General features: G+C 40.7%; 1 protein-coding gene across 3 annotated transcripts in view; it reads left to right on the top strand.

Moving 5' to 3' along the window:
- The window catches only part of Macf1 (microtubule actin crosslinking factor 1), a 211,707-nt gene that overhangs the window by 55,751 nt on the left and 137,946 nt on the right, over window positions 1-18,010 (top strand). For all 3 annotated transcript variants that reach the window (XM_028790128.1, XM_028790130.1, XM_028790129.1), the window contains exons 14-26: window positions 127-403; window positions 1,700-1,828; window positions 2,860-2,937; window positions 3,739-3,900; window positions 5,776-5,880; window positions 6,638-6,733; window positions 7,799-7,924; window positions 10,067-10,219; window positions 12,096-12,250; window positions 15,213-15,339; window positions 16,101-16,284; window positions 16,607-16,776; window positions 17,024-17,202. In XM_028790128.1, the coding sequence (XP_028645961.1) occupies window positions 127-403; window positions 1,700-1,828; window positions 2,860-2,937; window positions 3,739-3,900; window positions 5,776-5,880; window positions 6,638-6,733; window positions 7,799-7,924; window positions 10,067-10,219; window positions 12,096-12,250; window positions 15,213-15,339; window positions 16,101-16,284; window positions 16,607-16,776; window positions 17,024-17,202 (1,941 nt within the window). The remainder of the gene's footprint in view (window positions 1-126; window positions 404-1,699; window positions 1,829-2,859; window positions 2,938-3,738; window positions 3,901-5,775; window positions 5,881-6,637; window positions 6,734-7,798; window positions 7,925-10,066; window positions 10,220-12,095; window positions 12,251-15,212; window positions 15,340-16,100; window positions 16,285-16,606; window positions 16,777-17,023; window positions 17,203-18,010) is intronic.

An 18,010-nucleotide genomic window follows, 5' to 3' on the forward strand; every position in this document is an offset into this window, starting at 1 on the left:
TTCTGTAATAGTTTTGCAAAACACTTTCCCTGATATGGGTCTCATTTTTATTTTTACCATGTGCTTGTTAAATAGATAATGAAGATTTTATTTTAAGCATGTGTTAAGTCTCCTCTTTTACTTCAGGGTCATGCGTCTGCAGGATGAGCTGGTCACCTTGCGCTTAGAGTGTACAAATCTATACCGGAAAGGCCACTTCACGTCACTTGAATTGGTTCCGCCCTCTACTTTAACCACTAGTCATCTGAAAGCAGAACCCCTGAACAAGACAACTCATTCTTCTTCTACCTCCTGGTTTCGAAAACCTATGACCCGGACTGAACTTGTATCTATCTCATCCTCTGAAGACGAAGGCAATCTCCGATTTGTATATGAACTACTCTCTTGGGTAGAAGAGATGCAGGTGGGTGTCATCCAGAAAACTGTCTTAGAGAACCAGGTTGCTTTGTGTTCCTGGTAGAGAAAACCATAATTGCTGATCCTGTCTGCGTCTAAGATCCCTTCTTCTTAAATGTCACTTTGCCTCTCCACTATTTAGTCCAGCAGGCCAGTGTAGCCCAGACTGTCCTTGAACTCATGATCTTCCTGCACCAGCCTCCTGAATGCTGAGACTACATATGCCACCATGCTTGATTCCTTTCTCCTTATATTCTAAATGAACAGAGTCAGTGTAGATTATCACAATCCCACACTGTATAACATCTGTTACTTTCTGCTAACTGTGCCCTAAGTGGTAGCTTGTGGGACACTTGCATATCTATATATCTCAGTTATCTGTTCTGATGTTTCCTTTTTGGAAGAAGAGTTTATTCTTCAGTTTTTGTTGTTGTGGTCATATCTCTTAAGATTAAGCAAGACTAATATATTTATTCCACATGTCCAATGGCACTACTTAATTATATTCTAGTTCAAAACCTCAAATTTGACATTGTTCTATGCCAGGCTTTGTAAGCCCAGGACTCAGGAGATGATAAGTTCCAGGCCAGCCTGGACTATATAATAGGACCCCTATCTCAAGAAAAGAAAGGAAAGGAAAGGAAAGGAAAGGAAAGGAAAGGAAAGGAAAGGAAAAAGGAAAGAAAAGAAAAGAAAAAGCAGGGTCGGGGTTAGGGGACAAGGATGTGGGGAAGAAATCTTCTTTGGCTAGATGCTGATTCTGTGAATAAACAATATTTTTAGATGTCTTTCCCCCTTTTTAACTCTATGAAATTTAGAGACTCATAATGATTTGTTGTTATTTTGTTTAAGACAGAGACTCACTATGTATTCCTGGCTGACCTGAAACTCACAGTTTTGCCTGCCTCTGTCTACTGAGTGTTGGGGTTGAAGGCATGGGCCACCATATCCTGTGATCCTATAAAGGGGAATGTTTGAGCATGCAGCTTGTTAAGACCCTTTCTGACTGAAAAACTCAGGACTGTTCTCTCATATGCCAACATTGCTGAAGTTAAGCAAGAGAGTTTCCTCTCTTGCTCTTGAGGCTTAGAAGAAGCTATGGAATGATAGAAATTGTTCAGATGCCCAATTCTTACCCCTAGCCATTTTGTTTATTTAAGTCAAGGTCTTCTGTAGTCCATGCTGAAATTACAGACATATGCTGCCACACCTGGCTGTTACCTTTAGTCATCTCCTTCAGATTTTGACTTTGACAACTTTCCTTTCTTCTGTAAGTTTTAACACATCTGTGCTTCCTTTTCAGATGAAACTGGAGCGAGCAGAGTGGGGTAATGATTTGCCTAGTGTGGAGTTGCAGTTGGAAACACAACAGCATATCCATACCAGTGTGGAAGAACTGGGCTCAAGTGTCAAAGAGGCTAGGTTGTACGAGGTATATAGCATGTAGAGTCTACATTACAAGAATTCTGGGGAGGAGCAGGTATTGGGAGGTGTATCAACACTGCTGTTTCTGAGAAGGAAGAAGCTTTGAAAAACAAAGTGTATAATGAATACCACTTTACAACAAATTCCCACTTTATACAAAGTGTCTCTATTAACCTTTAACTTTGTGAGAAAAGTACTTTAACTAATAGATATCTATATACTAAAAAATAAAACATGCTCTTATTGGCTGGAGAGATGGCTCTGTGGTTAAGACTATATATTGTTCTTATAGCTGATCTGAATTCAGTTTCCAGCACCCACATCACATGGCTCACAACTGCCTGTAACTCAAGCTCTAGGACCTATACAGGCACCTGCACTCAAATGCATATACTATACAACACACACACACACACACACACACACACACACACTCACACAATTTTTAAAACTAAAAGAAAAACTGAAAAAATTTAAAAAGTGATAATGAAAGCTGGAGTCAGAATTTAGTAAATAGAAGTATCTAACCTCAGGTCTTTTCTTTTGTCCCCAAAATTTATACTCATTTCCTTTTGCTGTGAGCCTGCAGTAGAGAGCTGGTCACCCAGTCCGTCCTCCAGCATGCCATTTTGTCTTCATCACTGAGGGCTTCGGTTGGTTTGGTTTCTGGGGCTCAGTGCCTGCTAGGCAAGTGCTCTACCACTGTAGAGCACCCATGCTCTTTCTGTTATTTTCTGTATCCCTCTCCCTGCCCCGTTCAAAGCAGCAAGTGAGTAGTCTGGCAGTCATCAGGTGCCGGGTTTTCTGAATTGCTAGAAACACAGGAACATGAGGGGTTGTCCTGAACATGTCCTGAACAGGAGTTGCTGTCCACTCAGTGCTGCCTCAAGCTATGAAGTCTGACTAGAACCTTGTTATCCAGGCCTGTGTTTCCTAGAGCAGGGAGCCCCCACCAGTGGACATCCTGTTTATGTGGCTGAAATCATAGTTCACTCACTGTTTCTCTAATGACTTTTGCTTTCATTCCTTTCGTGTCAGGGAAAGATGTCCCAGAATTTCCATACCAGCTATGTCGAGACTCTTGGAAAGTTGGAGACACAGTATTGTAAACTGAAGGTAAGATTTGACTGGTTGACTTAGCCTGTGCTCATGGAGAATTGGTTCCCTCCAAACAACACTTTCCTAATTCAGAAAGTACATGTTTTGGGTCTGTCTTAGTTTTCTTCTTATTAGATTATAACTACTGTGTAATTATTCATATGGGTTATAATATTTTTTTTGAGGCATTATCTCCCCACATAGCCCATGCTACCCTTTAAACTATTCTTACCCCAGCTTAGCCCTGTAAATGCCAATATTATAGATGTATTTCACTATAGCAAGCTTCTAGATTCTTAAAGGGTCAGAAAACACTGCTCTGGGAAATTATAAACAATTTAAAACCAATCTTAGTTATCTTCTTCACCAATGACCACATGTATTTTAAGATGCCATAACTAAAAACTTTAGACTGATGGAGACCATTCCTCTCCTGTTTATTACTCTTCATTCCCTTGTAGAGGTTGTTTGTGGTAGGATGAGCCAAGATCATTCTTTATGCAGGAACCCTCACAACAGCCTGTGAGTCACATCTTCAGCATAAGATTGACAGTGACCATGGAAGTTTTGTATGAAACTGTGTAAAACTTGAGTCCATGGAGGAGAACTCAGATATTAAAAGCAGCCTTAGTGGGCGTGTGTGGCTTAGTGGTAGAGTATATTTCTTAGCATGCCTAAGGCCTTAGTTTTAAATAACACTTTAACATAAAAGCATTAGGCTTAGTACATTTACTGTGCTGTTCCTTCCTGATGTCACTGTGTTGTCTTCTCCAGGTTCAAAGATTAGCAGTTTAATCTTTTAACCCATGCTTTATCCAGGAGACTTCTAGCTTCCGAATGAGGCACCTTCAGAGCCTGCACAAATTTGTCTCCAGAGCCACAGCTGAGCTGATCTGGCTGAATGGGAAGGAGGAAGAAGAGCTAGCATGTGATTGGAGTGACAGTAATCCCAATATCTCAGCCAAGAAAACCTACTTCTCTGTGAGTCTCACACAGCAAGACTGTCTGTCATGTTTAGTAGCAGTGGCAGGAGACAGAGAAGTATCTGTGAAGACTCTGCTTCTAGAGCAGCTGTTCTCAACCTGTGTGCCGAGACCCCATTGTCAAACCTCTATCTTATTGCTTACATTATGATTCATAACAGTAGCAAAATGACAGTTATGGAGTAGCAACACAGATAATTCTGTGGTTGGGGTCACCACAGCATGAGGAACTGTGTTAAAGGGTTGCAGTGTCAGGAAGGCTGAGAACCACTGCTGTAGACTTACATGATGATAGACAGAAACAGGGGCTCTGCTCGTTGCATCTGTTCTGTGAGAAATGTGAATGGAGGAGCGAGAGCTCTCGAGTGAATTTATTTAGAAAGGTGTGTTGTGAGTAGATAGAGCCACAGTCTGCAAGTTGAGTCATTTCAGAAATTAATACAGCTTTGTTGTTAAGATTATAGGGTATGATGAATCTAAATTCAAGTTCCTATTTGTCTACTAGCTAGGTCTATGTCCTTGGGCAAGAGACTTAGTCTCTGCCAGCCCTTGTTAAAATGGGATAAGAACTATTTGAAAGGGTTGTATAAAAAGTTGAGTAAAACTTAATAAGCTAACCCAAGCAAAGTATCTTGTTATTTAAGAGTTAATATTTAAATAAGTTGTACTTTTAGATTTTTTTTTGTTTTTGTTTTTTTTGTTTTTTTTTGAGACAGGGTTTCTCTGTGTAGCCCTGGCTGTCCTGGAACTCACTCTGTAGACCAGGCTGGCCTCAAACTCAGAAATCCTTAGATTTCTATAATATTTTGAATTCTTATTAACATTTTGGTCTTTATCTCTTAACATGTAAAATGGTTGGGAATATCCATCATTAATAGGGCAATGCCTTCTACTCCCTCCTCTCTCGTTCTCTCCACCCTCTCTTCTCTGTCTCTGTCTCTCTCTCTTCCCTGCTCCTTTTTAAACTTAAAAAAAAAAAAAGAAAAACAAACTTACTTTATGTGTATGGGTATTTTGCTTGCATATATGTCTGTGTACCATGTATGTGAGTTACAGACAGTTGTGAGCTACCCTGTGGGTGATGGGAATTGAACCTGGGTTCTCTGGAAGAGCAGCCAGTGCTCTTAACCACCAAGTCATCTCTCCTGTTCTTCCTTCTATTCTTTATAGTAAAGAAGTAGACAAGTAAGTGGAAGTATTTTTTGCTACTTTCAATATGTCCACACACAGGGTCTTAAAGCATTTTATAATCCTTTATGAAAACAGGCCTCTCTTCTGCTAGCACCTACTTAGGTTGGTTTAGTTCCATTTATCTACAGTTACTGAAAAGTGTAAGTGTTGCCTGATTAGAGGAGGACATAGGAGCCCTCTGAAGAGAAGAGGAGAGACCAGCTGTTCTGGTGCTGTAAGTAATGAGTGTGGAAACTGTGAGGCCACTAGACGTACACAGAACGTGCTCCAAAGCATAAAGGAGAAGACATTAAATCTGATAGGAAGAGTTCATGGAAAAGCCATATGTCTTGTATTAATAGTGGAGCAAAGCCTGCCCATCAGTGATCTGTCTACCAGTGTGGGGTACCTTTGTGGTGCTGGCTAACTAGCTCTCCTAACTGTATTTTTTCTTTGCTGTGCCTCCTGGCTTCTCCAGTGTACCCAAGGCTAGCTCAGGTCCTATTATACTTTGTAAATTCCTTTCCCTTAATTCCATCAGTTTTGTCTTTTTCTGAGATCCCTGGGCACTTGCAGTTTATATACCATATGTTGGCACCAATCCCATTATAGGCTCCTTAAAGTCAGGCAGAGAACACTGTTTTCTTTATTGCTTCTTCTTCCATAATAGCATTTATTCTATAAAATTAAATTCAATTTGCAGGAGCTGACAATGGAACTGGAAGGGAAGCAAGATGTATTTCGTTCTCTACAAGATACAGCAGAGCTGTTGTCACTTGAGAACCACCCAGCTAAGCAGACAGTGGAGGTGTGTGATTTTAAACTGTGATCAGGAGCTTTGTTCTTCCAAGGCCTGGAGGGCATGACACTTCATTTGCTTCAGATTGGCTTCCCTTCTTTATTTTATTTTATTGACTTTGGACTTACTAGGGAAAGGGCTTGTGTCTTTTTTTTTTTTAAAGACAGTTCTTCATCATTTAAAAATAACTGATTCATCTTCCCTTTTTTAAAAAGATTTTTATTTATTTTTATTTTATGTATATGAATGTTTTGCTTCCATGTATGTCTATGTACCACATGCATGCCTAGTATCTGTGGACTCCTGAAAATGGTGTTGGATGCCCTGAGAACTGGAAGACACCACATGGGTGCTGGAAACAAAACCCAGGTCCTCTGCAAGATCACTAGTGCACTTAACCACTGAGCCACCACTAGTCCCATATCCTACTTCTTGTTGGTATAGTGCTATTACCCAGAGAAGAGAAACAATAGAAGAACTAAGAAGGATTTATTGATTGAGTGATTGATGCTATGTTTCTGGCTTGGTCATTTAATTATACTTGAGTATAAAAGGCTTTTTCTGGGTAACCCCTTTTAACAGATCTGTGTTAGATGAAAGGCAAGCTTTTTTCTCTTGAGAAGCATTGCTCAGCTGTCAGTCAGCTGTCCTGTGCCTCTCTAATTTCTCCTCTGTCAGTAGCAGAATTGTACTTGGAAAGAGCCTCACACATATACTTTGAGCCTGGTAAACTGATGCCCTCTGCACATGTGCTTGGCTGTTACAGGCATATAGTGCTGCTGTCCAGTCACAATTGCAGTGGATGAAGCAGCTGTGCCTATGTGTTGAACAACATGTAAAAGAGAATGCAGCTTACTTTCAGGTATGGTCCTGGTGGTGGTGGTGGTGGTGGTGGTGGTGGTGGTGGTGGTGTACATACTTATGCCAAACATTAGGTTAAAAATATATCCATATGGTAAAACTGGATGCTACACACTGTAATTCTAGCACTCAGGAAATAGAGTTAGGAAGATCAGGAGTTTAAGGTGAGCCTTGGGGTATATGAGATTCTACCTCAACAAACAAGGTAACATTCATATCACTTATCTTTTACAGTACAAATAGACTCGAAAATCTTAGTCGTTTCAACTATTTGTACTGGGCTCACCTGAGTGGTTTTTCTCTTCTATGTTCTCTTCATCTTGCTGTCATAGACCTGGCTGCTCTAGTTAGGAAGGGGGCTGTTTAATCCCAAATGGTGTTAGTCACACATCTAAGAGTTGGCTAGGGGACAGCATGTGAAGAAAACCCTGAGTCTAGGATGTATCACAAGTGACAAGAGAGAACAGTCCTCGTGTACTGTACTTTTACTGCTTCTGCCATTTGTGTGACGTTGGTGAATGCAAACCACGTGGTTGTGCCCAGCTTCAAGGGGAGAGGCATGTACTACCCCTTAAAGAGAAGATCTATAAAATACTAAGATTCTCCCTGCCCCCAACCTGTCACATCGTTTTGCTTCAGGTGAGGATAAAGGAGGAAATAAATTATTTTCTCTTTAAGTTTATCTCCTTGGTCATAATTATATTAGTGAGGTAAACATTAGTTTACTTAGCTTCTAGGTTATTTCATGAAGTGAAGTAGGTCTCAGGCCAAGTGCTGCCACTAGACAGAAATCAAGAAGGGTGAGACAGGATAGTGTTCATATAGAATCTAGTGAATTTTACTTGAAAGTGTCACTTATATTTTACTGAGGTGGCTTCTTTAAGCCCCCTGGTTTGAACTTCTGGGTCCAGGAGAGTGTAATTAGCTTCACTCAGCTTGGCACATAAGATTCCTTCTTTGTGAGCCTCCTACTGTGCTGAGGCATTAAGCACAAGCCACCTTCTTTGTGAGCCCCTACTGTGCTGAGGGGCTGAGCACTAGTCACCCTTTCCTTGTGTTCCCATAGTTCTTCAGTGATGCCCGAGACCTGGAGTCATTTCTGAGAAACCTCCAAGACTCCATCAAACGAAAATATACCTGCGACCACAACACCAGTCTGTCCCGCCTTGAGGATCTGCTTCAGGACTCCATGGTGGGTGTTGCCTTGGTGGGGACTTTTGCTTCTGAGTAACAGAGTAAACTGTGTCAGCTGCTGCTGAAGTTCATATCCTTCAAAGCTCTAGGGCAGCGGGCCGTACTTACAGTGAAGTGTGGCTTGCATCCAGTTGTCTAGTGAGTTTTGTCATCTCTTCGTTTTCCTTCTCTGAAGAAGTTGCTAATGGGATTTCTTTGGATTTACTCTGAGGTAAAGTCCTTGTAACTGCTCTCTGAGCCACTTGCTGCCCTGTGCTTTCTTTGCGTCATCCCTGTTTTATTGCAGTCAGTGGAGCCCATGTTGAAGAGGATTGAGTGACATCAGATTTGTTTTTTCTCTTTTGAGACACAGAAAGAGAAATCTGAGCCAGATTTTTCCTCCTTGACTGTTTTCTTTTGGAAATGAGAAGATATCAGAAAGTTGACTTTAGTTACTATGGCCAACATTAACATCTTACTTATAGGTAGTACTCTGTTTACCCCGTTATTAATGTTAATATTATGCATTATACAAAATCAGCAAGGCAGGGTCCAGCTGCCTCTCAGGGAGGATGCAACAGGGGTATTACTTGTGCATCTCAGGAGATGAGTATTAGAACCAGAATAATCCAACACATTTTTGTTTTGCTTCACTTTAGTTTTATTTGGTTACTAGTTTGTTTATTTTGTGGGTGAACCAAGGACATTTTTGTGGAATTGAGTTCATGCTTAGAGTCTTGTGCATGACATGCAAGCCTGTACCACTGTTAGCAGTAGCCTGAGTTTCTTTTCATTTTTTCTCTCTTTTTTTTCTTCTTTTCCTTCTTTTTTAATAACGATTTCAGATATCGTGAGCCCGTGAGTAGGTTTATATTCAGTGCTTCACTTGGGCAAATGGAGTGTTGACTTGGAATGAAGGATAAAATCTGACTTTACAGTTTCTATCTTTAAAATGTCTCTCTTGGAGGTACTGCAAGTGTGAAGGAGGAATGTCATCCTTGGCTCTGGTCTCCTCCCTCCCACAGAGTACCTTCCGGTCGTAGGGTAACTCCTCTGGAATTGCCATATCTTCTCTTCTCGAGGAGGGTGGTTGCTGCTCTGTTACCTCTCCAGGTCAGGGGCATCGACTGGCGGCATCATCGGGCATGGAGTCACACCTGGGTCTGCTCCTCAGCTTGTTCACCAGGTTCCAGAGCACCTGTCCTGGCCTCTGGTTCTTTTCAGAGCTTTTACCACGATGAGCACTTGGTCTCTGGAGCTAGAGATATTTGGCTTGTGGGTTAGACATCTTTATTGCAAGGAAACTGAAATGGGTAGACCAGCTCTCAAATACAGAAGTGTGGCTGTCTCCCTGAATTATTCCATTCCTCTTTCTTAACTAATAAGTTAAAGTTGTATTTCTTCCAATCATGCTCCCGGGGACAGGCACAGGTAGTTTGTTTAAGAATTTCTTTTCCTTTACCTGCATATTCTTAATCCTTTAATGGTATTTCTTAACATTATTAACTCTTTACTCTTATTGCACCCCTGTCCATCCTAAGAAAGTTCTCTTTCTGGGGACTTTCATGCCTCACCATGGGTTGGAACATTCTGGCCAGTAGATAACAAGTTACCATTTACTCTCCAATAGAATTGGTAGTATACTGCTACCAATTTTGTTGACAAGTTTATTAGCTTTTAAGGTAATTGGGTTTACAGAGATTTTAGAATTTTGACTTTGCATGTTACTTCATTCAACCCAATTAAATATACATAATAAACACAGCACGACAACGAGGTTAATCCTAAATCATTTGTCATGACACCTTCACCAGCAGCCTTTCTTCTGAGCCGTACTTGAGGAAGTCCTTAGTTCCATAGCTGTATTTGGCAGCTAGATATCTGCTTTGTTTATTTCTTGCATGTGGCTTTATTTGTCATTTTTTTAAGAGTACAAGGAGAAGGCTGCAAAGCTAGAGTACAAAAGCCTTAGAACCAAGACAGGTGGTCTCTCCTCTTTTCTTTATCCTTGTTTGTATCATTACATAAAATAGCTCCACTAAGTATCCCTATATAACTGAGAAATAATATTCTCTTAGGGGATGAAGCACTGCATTTTCATTATTGGCTTAGTGACTCAGAAAACCACCATTAATGTCTTTTTGGTTTTCTTATTTTATAGGATGAAAAGGAGCAGCTTATACAGTCCAAGAGTTCTGTTGCCAGTCTTGTTGGAAGATCAAAAACCATTGTTCAGCTAAAGCCACGCAATCCAGACCATGTGCTGAAGAACACTTTATCTGTGAAAGCCATCTGTGACTACAGGCAGATTGAGGTGAGAGTGGAGCAGGCACCGGGGCTCAGAGGGAAGGAAATGAGAAGGGAAGCCTTCAGTTAGTGTTACACTGATAGGGAGAAACCAAGCCTGAAAACCCTGTACATAGGAAGGCAAGAGGATAAAAGCCAGCCTGTTTGGGACCATGTGGTTGGGAGAGAGGAGAGAGAGACACACACACACAGAGACAGAGCAAGGGGAAAAAGAAGGAGGAAGTAGAGGAGGAAGAGAAGTCCTATTTAAGAGTGTTTGAAAATGAGAATTTAAGCATAAAATATCTCTTTTATCATTAAAAACACAAGACAAAATAAAACAATAAAACCCAAGCCCCTTCCCCCTTACTTTAGTGATTGGCATTATCATTCATTCATTGCCTTAGTGGTGATGGACTAGGACTTTGTTACACTTTGGAGATACACACAGCATGTACTGAGTAAGACTTTACTGTACAAGAGAAGGAGAGAAATGGGTATGATGATATATACTTATAATCCCAGCACTAGGGGTGCTGAGGCAGAGGATCACTCCAAGTTCAGGCCTGCCTAGACTACGTATTCTAAAACTCAAAGAACAAATTAGGAGTTGTCTCTATCTAGGTTTTTGTTTCTAAAACAGATCACATTTATTATTTGTCTGTTAAGATAAAGAACTGATGATTCAAAATCAAGCATTTTCAGGAGCCTGGAGGAAGATCATAGGGCAACCCTACTCTGGTGCTGGCACAGGGACTGCGCTTGACGTCTTAGTGTCTTCTTGGAACTCACATGTTAGTCACTCCACATGCAATGGGCTCCATCAATACCCCTCTCCTTGACTTACTTAATGGGACATGAATTTATAAATTCCAGGGGCCCTCACTAAGTGGTAGTAAACCAGTCTTTCCTCCTACTCCCTCCATCTCTTTTCTTTTTGTTTCTTAAAAAATAAAACAGATTTATTGAGCATACTTGTAAGGGACAGTGAACAAAATACTGTCTTGATACAACTTTATCTTTTGCATATGTAAGCATGTATGGTGTGTATGCATGAATGTATATGTGTTTATATGACAGGATATGTGTACCCGGAGGACAGATGGTCTTCTTTTATTACTGAGGGTGGGAGTTTTGTTAATTGGAGCTTGCTGATTGAGCTAGTCTAGCTAGCCAGCTTGCCCTGGGATCTCTTCCTCTGCTTCCCAATCACTGGGATAACAGGTGGTCTGCCTGAGGAAAACGTTTAGTTATTTTATGCTTAGGTGTATGCTTGTATAAATGTAAGGGACACATGAATGCCCTGGTACACATGTGCTCCTGTGTGAGTGTAAGTCAGAAGGGAACCTTCAGGAGTTGATTTTACTTTCCACCATGTAGGTTTCAGGAATCAAGTTCAGATGATCAGGCTTGCCTGGCAACTAAGGACCTTTACCCATTGATTGTCTTAGTTTGGGTTTTACTTCTGTGAACAGTCACTATGACCAAACCAACTCTCATAAGACAACATTTAATTGGGGCTGGCTTATAGGTTCAGAGGTTCAGTCCAGTATCATCAAGGCAGGAGCATGGCAGAGTCCAGGTATGCATGGTACAGGAAGAGCTGAGAGTTCTTCTTCTTCATCTGAAGGCTGCTAGAAAAAGACTGGCTTGTAGGCAGCTAGGACAAGGGTCTTAAAGCCCATGCCTACAGTGACACACCTACTCCAACAAGACCACACCTACTCCAATAAGACCACACCTCCTAATAGTGCTACTCCCTGGGCTAAGCATATACAAGCCATCACAGTGAAAGGAGACTTTTTTTTTTTAAAGCTACGCTGTATGTAACCTTAGGATTAGACACCAGGTAATAGTGGTTGTTGGTTTCTCTGTAGCAATGATTTGTGACTTTATCTTTTCAGATCACTATTTGCAAAAATGATGAATGTGTGCTGGAAGATAATTCTCAGCGGACCAAATGGAAGGTGATCAGCCCTACAGGGAATGAGGCAATGGTGCCATCAGTCTGCTTCCTCATTCCACCACCGAATAAGGAGGCTATTGAAATGGCCAGCAGGTAACTGTGGAACTGTGCTGGGTGGTACAGACCTCCCATTAGGTGTATCAAGTGTCCCACTGCCAGCCAGGTAGATCCTTAATAAATAAATCTCTTCTTCAGGTGAAATAATCCAGTGTAAAAGTATTTTTTATTCTCCTTTAGTAATTGTTGTCTCCCAATTATTGTCTCCATCTGCTAACCTAGGCCTAGTCCTGGAAACTTCTAACCTCCATACAATCTAATCTAGGCCTTGAATGTTTTCAACCTCTGAGACTTACTGCTAAATAAGCTCACCCTTGTTCTTTTTGAACTCAGGCTGGCTGACTCAACTCACCTTTTCTGGCTCAAACTTCTCTCCAAGCTAACTGATTCAATCTGGCTTCTCTCAGTTTTCCTGAATTGCTCTGCTTGCTCTCATACTAACTTTGGCAGTTTGTTCTAATTTCCTGGCTTCTTATTCTATGGCTTGTTCTGTCTTCACCTGTGACTAGCTGTCTCTGTAAAAAAAATTTTCCAGTAAAACTATGTCTTCCTTTTTTTTATTTCTCTTCACTACCCTCGTAAGTAGTTCAGACTTAGTAGCTTGGGTTAGTTAAGTAACTCAGGGTTAATAGCAGGGTTAGCAGTTACTGCTCTTTTAAGTAGCTTGGGCGTAGCCTATTCTGTCACATCTTTCTCTGATTTGTCACTTTATCTGCCACTCAATTAGACATCACTTTCAAACAGAGGTGCTTCCTTCTACAATCTCACTGCCTTCATTGTTTGGGATTAAAGGTGTATACTAATGGTGTATCTGGATTCCAGCCAGAGGGATTAAAGGTGTGTGCCGTAACTCTCGACTGATTTTTATTTTCAGTAAATAAAACAATCTTAAGGTTCACACTGTCATCAAAAATCCTTTAACAATTCAATAATAATTCTAGACCCATTCTTGGCACCCAGTAGGTTCTCAATAAACGGTTGTTGAATTACAAGAATGAAAGAATAGGTGATCAGACCAGTGGGTTAGTAATTGTTTCCTTAGAATAACAGTTTCCACTTGGGTTTGCTATTTTTCTATCTGCATATTAAAGACATATTTCCAAGTTCCCCTCCCGTCCTCCCGCCCTCCTTCCCTCCTTCCCTCCCTCCCCCCCCCTCCTTTGTTCTTGAAAAGGCTCTTCAATATTGCCAACTGCCACAGATGACTTCTCTTGGAACTCTTTCTTGGCCCATTTTGCTCTCCTCTCCCCATGTGATCTGTTCTGTAGGCCTGATTCTAGCTTGACTCCAGCATTCATTTCACCTTCACCTTAGGGTTCTCTTTATGTCTCCCTGGAGTTGTAACCACTGATTCCTAGGTTCTAAGTCTTCTCTGTTGACTTACTGCCTGGTTGGTAGACCATGTTCTCTGTAAGCTTAGTGACAAAGATAGCATCTTTGTTTCTTTTTTTAAGAGTATATAGCAGTAAAAAGTCACCATTTCTAGTAAGCAAGCAATCGTAACACGTTTACAAGACTGTTACATCCTTTCATCCTCATGATGCTTTTGAGTAGAATCTTTTTTTCTACCAGCATAGTGATGTAGAATAGTTAAGAATTTCTGCCTTTTAGATGCAAGCATTGCTTCTCTGGTATAGATCCTTTAGACTCCTCTTTCTGATCTTCTGTCTTTGGATGAGTCTCTTTCTAGTCAGTGGACAAGAACAAAATCTGGGAACTCTTTCAGATCTCATAAAAAAAAAATCTGAGTTATTGCTTTTTTAAAAAAAATAGCATGTATTATACAAAGCAAGATGCTTCATAGAGTGTACTTGGTCACCTTCATTACCTTCTTATCTTTTCATGCCCAGGAATCCAGGTTCATGTTACTGTCTCACATCTCCCCTCCTCCCCCACCTCAGTTTCCACATGTGAGCGAGTACACATGGAATACTGGCCTCTATGGGACTGGATTATTTCATCTAATATGATATTCACTTCTATCTGTATTGTCCTCTGGATTTTGGTTGAGTGGTTGGTTGATTTTTTTTTTTGTTCTCAGGAATCCCCATTTATCACATATTGGGGCTCCAAGGCTCATTCTCTAATACCTTATATTCTACTTTTTTTCTTTGTGTTTTTATTCTTCTTTTGAGATTACCACTTAAATGAACTTCCCATGGGATTTCTTGGATAGGGGAAAATAAACTGATGGATTTTTTTTAAGTAACTGAGATGCCTAATTTCCTGTTTTATATTTTATATCTCATATTTTCTTCTCATCTTGAAGACATTTGAGATAACTTAACGGTTTGAGTGTCTGTGTGTTTATCTGCAAGCCCTCTCGGATTCAGATTGAAATAGGCATGGAATACTTACCTTGTTTCCCAAGTGAACTTAAGTTGCTATTGTTTTAACTATTTCAGCATGTTTTGATGATGTGGAGCACAATAAATCACTTTTAAGAAGTGTTGGTACAGGCTGGTGAGATGGCTCAGCAGATAAGAGCACTGACTGCCCTAAGTTCAAATCCCAGCAACCACATGATGGCTCACAACCATCCGTAATCAGATCCAATGCCCTCTTATGGGGTGTCTGAAGACAGCTACAGTGTACTTACATATAGCAAATAATAAATAAATAAATAAATAAATAAATAAATAAATAAATAAAGCCAGAGTGAGCGGGCCAGAGCAAGAGGGAGAAGGAAGGGGGGTGGGGTGGGGAGGAAGTGTTGGTACAGTTTTCCAACAGTTCTAAAGGGAATATTTTATCTATAATCTTTGTATTCATGCTTCCCCTGTCATATTTTCTAACTGGCTTCTTATAATCATCTTCCATTCAGGTAACTTTTATTCTTCTGGAAGTATGTCCTGACATAATTCCATAGACAATCCAAATCAAATATCATAGTCAATTCCAAAATTACCTGTGTGGTCAGAACTAGCTTTCTTTTTCTTCTTAGTACACACCTCTACTCTGCAGTCACATCTCTGACATGTATTTCTGTTGTTTCTAGGGTGGAACAATCTTACCAGAAGGTGATGGCCCTTTGGCACCAGCTACATGTTAACACCAAAAGTCTTATCTCCTGGAACTACTTGCGGAAGGACCTTGATGTTGTACAGAACTGGAACTTAGAAAAGGTAATTGGAAAGCTGTTACCTTTGGCCAATACTTGGTTGGTAAGCTTTGTCTGGAGTAGTACTTTCATTTCTGAAACTTTCCCCACAGACCAATGAGGTATACTTGTGTCCAGGATGCTGTTTTAGGATTGGGAACCTGAGAGCCTTAGCAACTAGCAGTTTGAGAGGTGAAGAAATGGCAGATGACAGTGAGAGAGTGCAGTTTTCTCACTGTGTGGAGAAGGTGCCACCCTTGTGTACACAGAGTAAAGAGTGGGTGACCACTAGTCTGCTCTTTTTTAGCTTACATACAGGCGGCAACCAATGGCATACCTCTGGGATCCTAGCACCTAGAGTTGAGACTGGAGGATTCTGAGTTCAAGGCCAACATAGATTATATAGTAAGGCTGTGGATGTGGGAAGGACAAGGAACATTGTGCAGTGGGGTTTGAGGGATAGTGTGGGGTGGGGTCACTACTAATATTGTTTAGATTGGAATGTTGATAATATAGATGAATTTGGTTATTGAAAATCAACAGGTTTACAGTAATCATTCATTCATTCATTCGAGACAAGGTCTCACTCTGTAACCCTGGCTGGCCTGGAACTCATTCTGTCTGCTTTTGTTTGTCTAGTGGTGGGATTAAAGATGTGTGCTATTATGCCCAGCTGATTTGTACACTTTGAATATATGTTTATAGAATCAACAGAATCAATAAAAAAGGAAGGCGAGCGAAAGTGTTATTTTTCTGTTCTAAAGAAATTTATTCTGATGTCTTTAGCTTCGTTCCTTAGCACCAGGAGAGTGCCACCAGGTTATGAAGAACCTCCAGGCCCACTATGAAGACTTTCTACAGGACAGTCATGACTCTGCCCTCTTCTCTGTGGCCGATCGCTTGCGAATAGAGGAGGAGGTGGAAGCTTGCAAAGCCCACTTTCAGCACCTGATGAAATCAATGGAGACTGGTGTGTGCAAGAGGCAGAGGGAGGGAGATTGGAGAAGGAAAGCCCTGAAGGGCACTGACAGATTCAGACACAGACAGTCTTACAAAGATGAATTCTTAAAAGCATACTGTGGAATCGGATGCTTTGGTTGTTAATGATAACCAGCCTGTCACATTTCTTCAGAACCTTAATGCTAATGTGTAATGCAGGGACTGGAAGGTCAGGCAGGATATTTCCTGCTTTCATCAATGAGATTTCTGATCTGCTGGAGCCAGTGGTGCCCTTTGTCTTAGCTGTGTTGTCTTCAGGTGGAGCTTAGTGACCTGTGCTTGTGTGTTCACAGAGGACAAGGAAGAGACTTTGGCCAAGGTATACATCTCAGAGCTGAAGAATATCCGACTACGCCTGGAGGAGTGTGAGCAGAAACTGCTCAAACAAATTCAGTCTCCAGCCAGCTCTAAGACTGGCAGAGATGCCAGGCAGGACATTGCGTTGAGGATTGCAGAGCAGGAGGTGAGCTGCAGGAGGAAGAGTAACTACTTTTAGATTGAAGTAAACATGTGTTGCTTCTAAGAAGTGAGGCAATAAGCTAGGAATTCACCCATCCCCACAGCCTGTGGAAGTGCCGTTTACTGTGGAAGAATGGGAATGAAGCTTCAAATATATAATTGAATTGATTCATTTTCAATTGAAAATAGGACTACTTTCTAACATTGTTCATTTGTGTCTCCACCTTTGTTGTGCATTTTATTCCTGATAGCACACGCAGGAGGATTTGCAGCATTTGAGATCTGACCTGGATGCTATTTCTATGAAATGCAACGTCTTTCTCCAGCAGTCTCCATCAGGCTCAAGTGCCACAACTCTGCGCTCAGAGCTGAACCTCATGGTAGAGAAGATGGACCATGTCTATGGTCTGTCTACTGTCTATTTGAATAAGTGAGTACCATGTCTATGATCTCTCTACTATCAATCTGAGTAAGCTGAAGTCTTAGGTCCAAAGGGCAGTCATTTTCTATTGAGATCATTTAATAAATGATCCAGAAAGACTGCAGATCTTGAAGAGTAGGTGTCTAGGCTGAGAAATTTTGGTTTTAGTTCTTAAGTAATATGGAATAAATTTATTTGGATTACAATAACAAATGTCAGTGTTATGGGTAATGAATAAACTTGAATTGTTAGGTCTGTTTCTTACCTCATTTTTATTTGATTGGACACCTCTGGAAACAACACTTAAAGATAGATAGTAAGGAAAAGAGAAAGAGACAAAGAATTAAATCTATAACACACATAGTGTTTGAAACTTTTCCCACTCCTCCATCTCTACCTGTAACTTTGAGCAACGGCAGATCTTAGATCTTTTTGTTTTAAATAAGCTTTTGGCCTTGCTCCTTCTTGCCTATCCCAGTGCCACTTAAAATAAACAACAGTATACATGATCAGGCTTTCTCATTTTTACAAAAACTTGTTATCATTTAATGTGGTAAAATTGATTTGGGAAATTGCAGTTTGTGAGCTTAAGTAATTGACATTTTAAAACTCAAGTGCTGGGCTGGAGAGATGGCTCAGCGGATAAGAGCACTGACTGCTCTTCCAGAGGTCCTGAGTTCAATTCCCAGCAACCACATGGTGGCTCCCAACCATCTGTAACAGGATCTCATGCCCCCTTCTGGTGTGTTTGAAGAAAATGACAGTGTACTCATATAAATAAATAAAATAAATAAATCTTTAAAAAAATAAATAAAAC

Source organism: Grammomys surdaster, unplaced genomic scaffold, assembly GCF_004785775.1.
Source record: "Grammomys surdaster isolate TR1022 unplaced genomic scaffold, NIH_TR_1.0 125863, whole genome shotgun sequence".
NCBI classification, from domain to species: Eukaryota; Metazoa; Chordata; class Mammalia; order Rodentia; family Muridae; genus Grammomys; species Grammomys surdaster.